Below are 8,028 nucleotides of genomic sequence, written 5' to 3' on the forward strand. Positions count from 1 at the left end.
ATATAATATATATACAATAACATTACAGTCTTATGGCATTAATTTCCAAAATTTTATACTATATTAAATTTTATTAAAATTAAACAAATATCTATTTTTATTTTAAATTATGGCCACTATTATGAAAATATCACAAAATATTTATTATATCATATTTGAGGTAATTACTTGAAAACTTCTTTTAATAGAAACATGTGGATATTGTTGACGCCATTCTTGTACAATAAAATCATTAATACCTTCACAAAAACTAAGATCAATCATTTCTAATTTAGGACAAAATAATAAAATTCCATAACATATATCAGGAGTAAGAGAACGAGCTCCTAATAAATCCAATTGTTGTAATCGTTGACATAATAAAAGTGGTTCTAAATCACGATCTGTTAATCCTCTAAGTGCTGCTAAAAATACTTTTTCCAAATAGCGACATGAAAATAATAATGCTCGTAAGGAATCACCAGGAGCACCCATACCACCGCTATAGAAATAATTATTAAAATAGATAAAATTGAACATTAAAAATTATATAAACAATATTTTTTTCTGGAACATACCACCATCCAAAATCCACTTCTCGAAGTTTAGTACAGTGAGCTAAAGCTCTGACTCCCTGTGGAGTTAAAGTTTGTGCTTTCCAAAAATCTACACTTTCTAAATATGGACAAGAATTTCCTAACTCAACAGCAACTTCATCTATATTTAAACGGTCATGCATTCCTGCTAAATTTAAATGACGCATTTGAGTATTCCTTTTTAAAATAGAACATAATGTAGAAGTTTCTATGCTTGTTCTGTAAAGATCTAAACGTTCTAGATATTTTAAATTTTCGAGCTTTGAAAATCCTTCGTTCGTTATGCCCATGCAATTACACAAACATAATTCTAAAAATAATATATTGCTAATATATATGCTTGAAATTAAAAATTTATATATTTTTAATTAAAATCATTGAAATAATATTAATATATATAATAATAAAATTTTATTTACCTTTTAAATTCTTACATATTTTCGAAATTTCAAGAATAATAGAATCATTTACAAATTGACAACAATTTAGTCTTAAATGTGTCAAAACAGTTCCAGATATACGAAGAAAATATATAAAATCTTGATACTTAATCATATTATAATTTCCACACCATGAAAGATCTAATTGTTGCAAATAATGACACCTAGGTGTTAAACTGTTTAATGCAGCTGTATCTAAACAATACCAATAAGGTTTTAAATTAAGACTTGTATACAATAAAGCATCTCTTGCAATGTTATTAAAATGTTTATTTACTCTGCATAAACAACATAATGATCTTAAATCTAGATTTTTTAAAATTTTTAATACAGTTTCATCCTAAAATAAATAAAATTATATTAAAATAGAAATATATAAAATAAAGTATATTAATAATAAGTATCATTCTATTAATTTCTAAAATTTATATAATATAATAAAGTAAATTATTTTACCGGAAGTATTGAAAAACTGCAATATGATTGATTTTCAAAATCAGTTGAAGATACTAAAAATTTTTTCTGGAGAGAATTATTTTGTTCAGTAGTATCTGGTATTGAATGATGAATATCTCTAATAAGTTTTGGAAAATCTTCTTGTAAAAATTGTTGTAAACTATTAAATGCTTCTTCTATAGGAGGAACAGATTGATAATGTTGACCTATTTTAGATATTAATTTACCCTTGGATATATTATCTATTACTTTACTGTAATAATTGATAAATATATATCACATTCATTAATTTATTAAAATATTAAAATAATAATGATTAATATCAATATACCTTTTAAAAAGTTTACAGTGTTTAGAAAGTGTCTTTTTAAGAATTGTTAAATCTTGATTTGCTTTTAAATAATCAGGTGTTAAATTATAAATGTCATCATCACTTTGTTTAAGATACCCCAATTCTTGTGAAAGATCATTTAAATTTTGATTGTGCAAGTTATTAGGTACAATTAATTCTGATGTACCAATAAGTAATACAGCATCTAATTCTGTATAATAGTCTAATAAAGTATGATTAAATTCTAGTCTTATTACTTTTGTCTTAAAATTACATAGCTGCAAATATGGAGAAAATATTCGTGGCTTGTGTGGCACAACTTGAGGAAATCCATTCCATAATTGATACCACTTGCCTTCGGAATTTTGTGCCCAAATCCCAATTACACTTCCAGGATTGTAAGTTTCATATATTGATACTCTAATTGGATATACCTCTTGATAATATTCTAGATCTTGATAATATAAAAAATATTCTAATTTATTTCCATTTTTCATATATCATAAGTATTAATGGTATCAGTATAATATTCCAATAAGTTAAAAATATCTTTAAGAATAAAAATATAAAATATTATGAAAAATGATTGAAATATTATAATATGAATATTAAATATTAAAAGATTTAATATTTAATTTTTAATTTAAATATTATATACCTATATAATCCTGGCTAGTAATATTTATATTGTTCTGTGGCATATAATCTATTAATCTTGAAGGTGCTTTATCCCACCATTGTCCATATGTTCTCTAAAATTATAATTTATTGAATATAATATAAACATTATTATAAATATATTAATTTCATTTATTATTAACTTTATATAATGAACATCATATTTTATATATATATATAAAATATTATATATTTATATATTTATATATTATATAAAAAACATTATTATTATTATTATTATTAGACATTATTATCATTATTAAATATTACAAATTATTTTATTAATTACAATATTTTTTTATGAAAGTTATTTTAAAGATTCAAAAAATATTTAATATGACAATATCCAAAATTTTTAAATTTAAAATTATTATTAAATTTAATATTATTTTATGCTTTTCTCAACTTTCAGTAATTTTAATTATATTTCTAAACAAATTATTATTGTAAAATTACTAAAATATTATTAATAATTTTGATAACTTACAAAATTATTTTATTTTATGAGAAATAATTTAACATCCTTAATTGTTTTTTTTTATATTTATTTATAATTATTTGATCTAGTAATTTTGACTTAAAAAATTAACATACCATAACAAAAGCTTGTGGAAAATCACCATAATCAGGAAATTTACTTGGATTTCCAGCAATATTATAGGCTGTATATGAAATACTAATGTTACTTCCATATTGCGAACTAAAGTCACACACATCTTTAACAAACTGTTCAACAAAAATAACAGTTTCTTCTTTTCCTTCAATTCTTTCTCCATTTATCGGTACTACTTCAACTTTTATCTCGTCATGAGATATCATGTCATTCACAATTAATCAAAAAGTTTTAACTTTAAAGTTCAATTAATGTAGGTTAATCACTCTAAGATTTACTATTTTTATAATTACACATATGATCTATATAACAAGTTTTATGAACATTTAAAAGTTATAAATAAGATTTAATAATACAAGAAAAGAAAATTTTATTATCTTTTATTCTTGTTTTAGTACAAAAAATGTATAATATATGTACTTTTTTGAACACACTAACTATGCATGTATTCATGCATTAATATTTTTCGTATTTAAACAATACTAAACAATATTTATTGCATATAGATATATTTTATAAATTATTATTTTAGTATTGAATTTTTTGTAAATAAACAAAACATATAAAATAAATATTAATTATCAATTTATTTTGCGTCGTACATTTTTACAAAAGGATACTTCTATTTTTTTTATATTTCGTAATATTATTATTGTATACAATAGAATAATTATATTTGATATATTATATTTATGTAATTAAAAAAATAGTATATTAAAAGATTGTAAAAGTCAATTAAAAGATTGAAAATATTAAAAACAAAAAAATATATTAATCAATGTATAATAGATGTGATATATTTTTTATATTATTTTTAATATTAAATTTATAAAATATTATAAATAATATTATAAGTAAATATAAATATATAATATATAATATTATAAATATTATAAATAAATTTTATTTATATTATTTTGATATTCACATTTTAAATATATTAATTAATAATTATAATCTTTTTTTATTTACTTTTTTAAAGTTTTATTAATAAAAAAATATTTTTTTAAAACAATAAATCAAAATTTTTATTTTAAATTAATTCTAAAATATTATTTGTTTTATTATAATTATAATATAATTAATTTAGAAATTAATTTGAAATTATATTAAAATTAAAATATATAATAATATATTTATTTAATTTTAATTTAAAATTCACATTATTTTAAATTCTAGAATCTTTATCTTAAATATTTTAATATCATTATTTCTTTTTTTCTTTGTTGCTCTATTCTTGTTTCCCTTAATTTCCGTTTAGGTATAGTACGTAATGCTATGTTCCAATTATTAGTCTGTTTTAATTCTAACATAATAGAAAGAACTTGATTGATAGGAAGATTTTTTGAAGATCCTGCTCCCCATTTTAATACTTCACTCAAGGGTAACTTCATCATTTTAATACCTTCTTTGTTAGCTTTTTGAAATGAATATGGTTTACACTCTCTCTGAAAATATTCATATATATATATTAATTCTTAAATATATACAATAAATAAAAAATTTGTTTTAATGTCATTATTATTTTATAATAATTTATAAAACTTTTTTTATATATATATTTTTATATATACTTTCTTTATTTATATTAAATTTAAATCAATAGTTATAAATTATTTATATAAATTAAAATATATTATTTTTATGACAAATTTTTATTTATAATATAAATTTTTAATTTGTAGCATAAATTAAAATGATATCTATAGAAATATAATATTTATATTATTAGTTACCTTATCTACTATTCCACCAATTATATATATTAGATTAGGATCAAATTTTTTTAGACTTGTTTGAGCATTAGGAGTAAGATATACTAATTGTTTTTTATCAAATATTTCTAAGTAGGATTTTGAAGTAATATTTAATGGAAAATGTGGTTCATATAAATGTGGTATTAATTTATGCAATTTTTGCATAATGGTACTATTATTGTTTGTATTACAAAAATAAAGATTAAAAGGTTCCTCATGCATTCGATTTGTTGAGAAAGATAATAATAATTGTTTTGCACAATTTTCTTGTTCAAATGGTTCCATATATTCATCATATCCAAGATCATATATTATTATTGGTTCATGTAACATAGCACTTATCAGCCTGCTATTATAAAACTCACTTATTGTTTTGTCAGATATGCGCATAAATAATGAATTGCCTAATGAATATTTATTATCCTTTTTAATTTTTATTTCTTTCTTTTTTTTTAATTCTAACTTTTTTTGTAGTTCACATTTTTGTTTTTGTTCTAATTTCCAAAGAAATTCTATATAAGATCTAAATATTTATGATATAAATTAAAATTAAAATAAAAATAAATTTTTAAATAATTTTTATTTTTAAATTAATATTAAATTAAACCTTCTTTTTCCTTTTGTTGATGAATTTAGTAAATGTAACCAGTTACTTGATGTTAATGTTTTAGGTACTTTTCCTGTATTATATTTTATGTATTCCAATTCTAAATTATATTTATCGTAAACAGCTTTATATTTTGGATCTTCTAGAAGCATTTTTAATTTTTCTGTATTTAATTTGTCATAATATTCAAATATTCTTTTACTTGGATTATCTTTACAATAACCTCGTATATGTATAGAAACTCTAAATTGTGAAACTGTAACTTTATGTATATTATGAATAGAAACATTAGAATAAAATCTAGTTACAAAAGTAACAAAATTTAAATAAAATCGATTATACATTTTTAAATATAATAGAATTTAACAAATAAAATATTTGCTTTACATATATTACATATCATAACGTCGCTGCTATTGCAATAAATACAATATCATAGACAAAATATAAGATAGATGGATCTAAATTCATTTTAAATTTTGAGCTTGGTCTCATTATGAAATTTGAGTTGATTTAAATTATAGTACAATTTGAATTTTATAATCAAAAGATTTGAATTTAGTTTTAATATTTTTATTATTCAAAAAAGCTGATGATATCAATAAAATATTATTATGTTAAACTGCGAAATTTTATATGCATATATAACTTTTATATTTTGAAACCTACATTAATTTTAAAACAATTTTCGAATTCTAATTATTAAAATTTATTAAAAAAAATATAAATATTCAAAAATTTTTTTTAAAATGAAAGAATTTTTTATTACATTTTGTAATTTTTACAAATATTTTTTTAATATTTTTAATTTTTTATGTAATTAATTTTATTTAATATAATTTTAAAAATATAATATAATTTTATCAGATTAAAATAATTTTTACATATATATTTTTAATCATATAATTATTCAAATCATGGTTATATGATCACCTTAACAACATTTAATCATTAGTGATATTCAATTTTTATACATATGTAACGTGATAACGTGATTTTATTTTTTATATCAAAAATATAATAACAATAAAATTTAAAAGTATCTTTTAAACGCTACTATGGTTTTGTTAGGTGAAACATTTCCAAATTTTGTAGCAGATAGTCAAATGGGTCCAATTAACTTTCACGATTGGCTAGATAATTCGTAAGACAATTTTTCTTTATAAACATAACCTTTATTATTATTATCGGTAATTTTTCGATATATACATAATATGCTCCATAATTTGTAAAATTTTTATACTAATTTTCACTCATAATTTTTAAATACATTAATTATTCTTTATATAATTTCAAATTATTTGATATTCTTATTTTGAATCATTCAATAATAAATCATATAAAAATATTTTATTATTTTAATCTAAGATGATTTTTCTTAAGTTATTATTTTATATAAATTATGAAATTAATTTTACAGATGGGGTATTCTATTTTCGCATCCAAATGATTTTACACCAGTTTGTACAACTGAATTAGCTCGAGTATTAAAATTAATGCCTGAATTTGAAAAATTAGGAGTAAAAGTTATTGCACTATCATGTAATTCAGTCGATTCTCATCGTAAATGGATTGAAGTATACTTTCCATTACAATTATCTTGTTCATTTCTTAATATATACTAATTATATATTATTATAATTATTATAAATTTTTTAAATTATTTTTCAGGATATAAAAGCTTATGCCGGAGTAACTGATAAAGAATTTCCTTATCCAATAATAGAAGATGAAACGCGAAAACTTGCAACATTGTTGGGAATGTTAGATCCTTTAGAAGTTGATAATAATGGTATACCTATGACTGCCAGAGCAGTATTTATTATTGACCCTGCTAAAAAAATGCGATTATCAATCTTATATCCTGCTACTACTGGAAGAAATTTTGAGTAATTTTATTTTTATATTTCACAAATGCTTAAAATTTTTATTTTTAATTATATATATTTTTTAACATAATTTTTGAACACAGTGAAATTTTGCGAGTCATTGAATCGCTACAATTAACTGAGAAGCATAAAGTAGCAACTCCAGTTGATTGGAAGGTTTTCATTTATTTTATTTTATTAATTATTACTACATCTGTAAAAAAAAATTAATTTTGTTTTATGATTTTTAGATAGGTGGAGAAGTTATGATTCAGCCTATTGTTTCTGATGAAGAAGCAAAGAAATTGTATAACAATATTAAATTTGTATCATTACCATCGGGTAAATCTTATGTGCGCATTGTATCGCAACCGCTGTAAAAATAATATTTTGCAAGAAAAACCATTATACAATGTACAATATATTTTCTTAAATTATTAAAACTGATATTTGTAAAAAAAAAAGTAAAAAGTACATATTTAATAATATATTAAATTCTTCTCAACATTATACTACTATTATTCCATGAAATACAATTATAAATAAGCGTATCCCTTTTAGTGCCTTAACATTGTGGTATATGGCAGCATATAACTCCAAAAAAAATATAAAAATGAACAATTTTTATTTAAAATTTCTTATCAATAATTCACGGTAAAAATAATTAAAAACAATTCGCTAAAATATATTTAAGAAGTTTTGT

The 8,028-nt window shown here is 19.9% G+C and overlaps 3 protein-coding genes across 5 annotated transcripts; 1 reads left to right on the forward strand and 2 right to left on the reverse strand.

Annotated features, from left to right (window-relative positions):
- Positions 1-68: 68 nt before the first annotated feature.
- On the reverse strand, positions 69-3,506 carry LOC122720988 (F-box/LRR-repeat protein 4). Of its 2 annotated transcripts, XM_043948153.1 has the most exons (7): positions 3,075-3,506; positions 2,461-2,554; positions 1,803-2,256; positions 1,472-1,724; positions 995-1,355; positions 558-885; positions 69-481 (listed from the first exon to the last, which is right to left on the reverse strand). In XM_043948153.1, the coding sequence occupies exons 1-7, from the start codon at positions 3,297-3,299 to the stop codon at positions 145-147; spliced, it is 2,052 nt and encodes a 683-aa protein (XP_043804088.1). In that variant the 5' UTR covers positions 3,300-3,506; the 3' UTR covers positions 69-144. The 2 variants fall into 2 exon arrangements, with proteins under 2 accessions (XP_043804088.1, XP_043804089.1); XM_043948154.1 differs by lacking the exon at positions 3,075-3,506 and having other exon boundaries at positions 1,803-2,351; positions 2,461-2,547.
- Positions 3,507-4,228: 722 nt separating this feature from the next.
- Positions 4,229-5,838, reverse strand: LOC122720992 (mitochondrial ribonuclease P protein 1 homolog). The gene is made up of 3 exons (XM_043948159.1): positions 5,458-5,838; positions 4,830-5,373; positions 4,229-4,541 (listed from the first exon to the last, which is right to left on the reverse strand). Exons 1-3 carry the CDS (start codon positions 5,799-5,801, stop codon positions 4,278-4,280), a joined length of 1,152 nt encoding a protein of 383 aa, XP_043804094.1. The 5' UTR covers positions 5,802-5,838; the 3' UTR covers positions 4,229-4,277.
- Positions 5,839-6,392: 554 nt separating this feature from the next.
- On the forward strand, positions 6,393-7,789 carry LOC122721031 (peroxiredoxin-6). 2 transcript variants are annotated; one of them, XM_043948218.1, is made up of 5 exons: positions 6,393-6,601; positions 6,878-7,034; positions 7,129-7,346; positions 7,430-7,502; positions 7,577-7,789. In XM_043948218.1, exons 1-5 carry the CDS (start codon positions 6,516-6,518, stop codon positions 7,703-7,705), a joined length of 663 nt encoding a protein of 220 aa, XP_043804153.1. In that variant the 5' UTR covers positions 6,393-6,515; the 3' UTR covers positions 7,706-7,789. The 2 variants fall into 2 exon arrangements, with proteins under 2 accessions (XP_043804153.1, XP_043804154.1); XM_043948219.1 differs by having other exon boundaries at positions 7,430-7,498.
- The last annotated feature ends 239 nt before the right edge of the window (positions 7,790-8,028 follow it).

The sequence above is a fragment of the Apis laboriosa genome, unplaced genomic scaffold (genome assembly GCF_014066325.1).
Source record: "Apis laboriosa isolate Shangri-la unplaced genomic scaffold, ASM1406632v1 scaffold13_cov153, whole genome shotgun sequence".
Classification (NCBI taxonomy): Eukaryota; Metazoa; Arthropoda; class Insecta; order Hymenoptera; family Apidae; genus Apis; species Apis laboriosa.

Excerpts from the sequence above, each read along its gene's own strand:
- LOC122720992 (XM_043948159.1), bottom strand. The coding sequence starts at position 5,801 with ATGTATAATCGATTTTATTTAAATTTTGTTACTTTTGTAACTAGATTT. Across the intron at positions 5,374-5,457 it reads TCAACAAAAGGAAAAAGAAG|ATCTTATATAGAATTTCTTT; the intron begins GTTTAATTTAAT and ends ATAAATATTTAG. Across the intron at positions 4,542-4,829 it reads TTGGTGGAATAGTAGATAAG|AGAGAGTGTAAACCATATTC; the intron begins GTAACTAATAAT and ends GAATATTTTCAG.
- LOC122720988 (XM_043948153.1), bottom strand. The coding sequence starts at position 3,299 with ATGATATCTCATGACGAGATAAAAGTTGAAGTAGTACCGATAAATGGA. Across the intron at positions 1,356-1,471 it reads GCAGTTTTTCAATACTTCCG|GATGAAACTGTATTAAAAAT; the intron begins GTAAAATAATTT and ends TATTTATTTTAG. Across the intron at positions 886-994 it reads AATATGTAAGAATTTAAAAG|AATTATGTTTGTGTAATTGC; the intron begins GTAAATAAAATT and ends TATTATTTTTAG.
- LOC122721031 (XM_043948218.1), top strand. The coding sequence starts at position 6,516 with ATGGTTTTGTTAGGTGAAACATTTCCAAATTTTGTAGCAGATAGTCAA. Across the intron at positions 6,602-6,877 it reads CACGATTGGCTAGATAATTC|ATGGGGTATTCTATTTTCGC; the intron begins GTAAGACAATTT and ends TTAATTTTACAG. Across the intron at positions 7,503-7,576 it reads CAACTCCAGTTGATTGGAAG|ATAGGTGGAGAAGTTATGAT; the intron begins GTTTTCATTTAT and ends TATGATTTTTAG.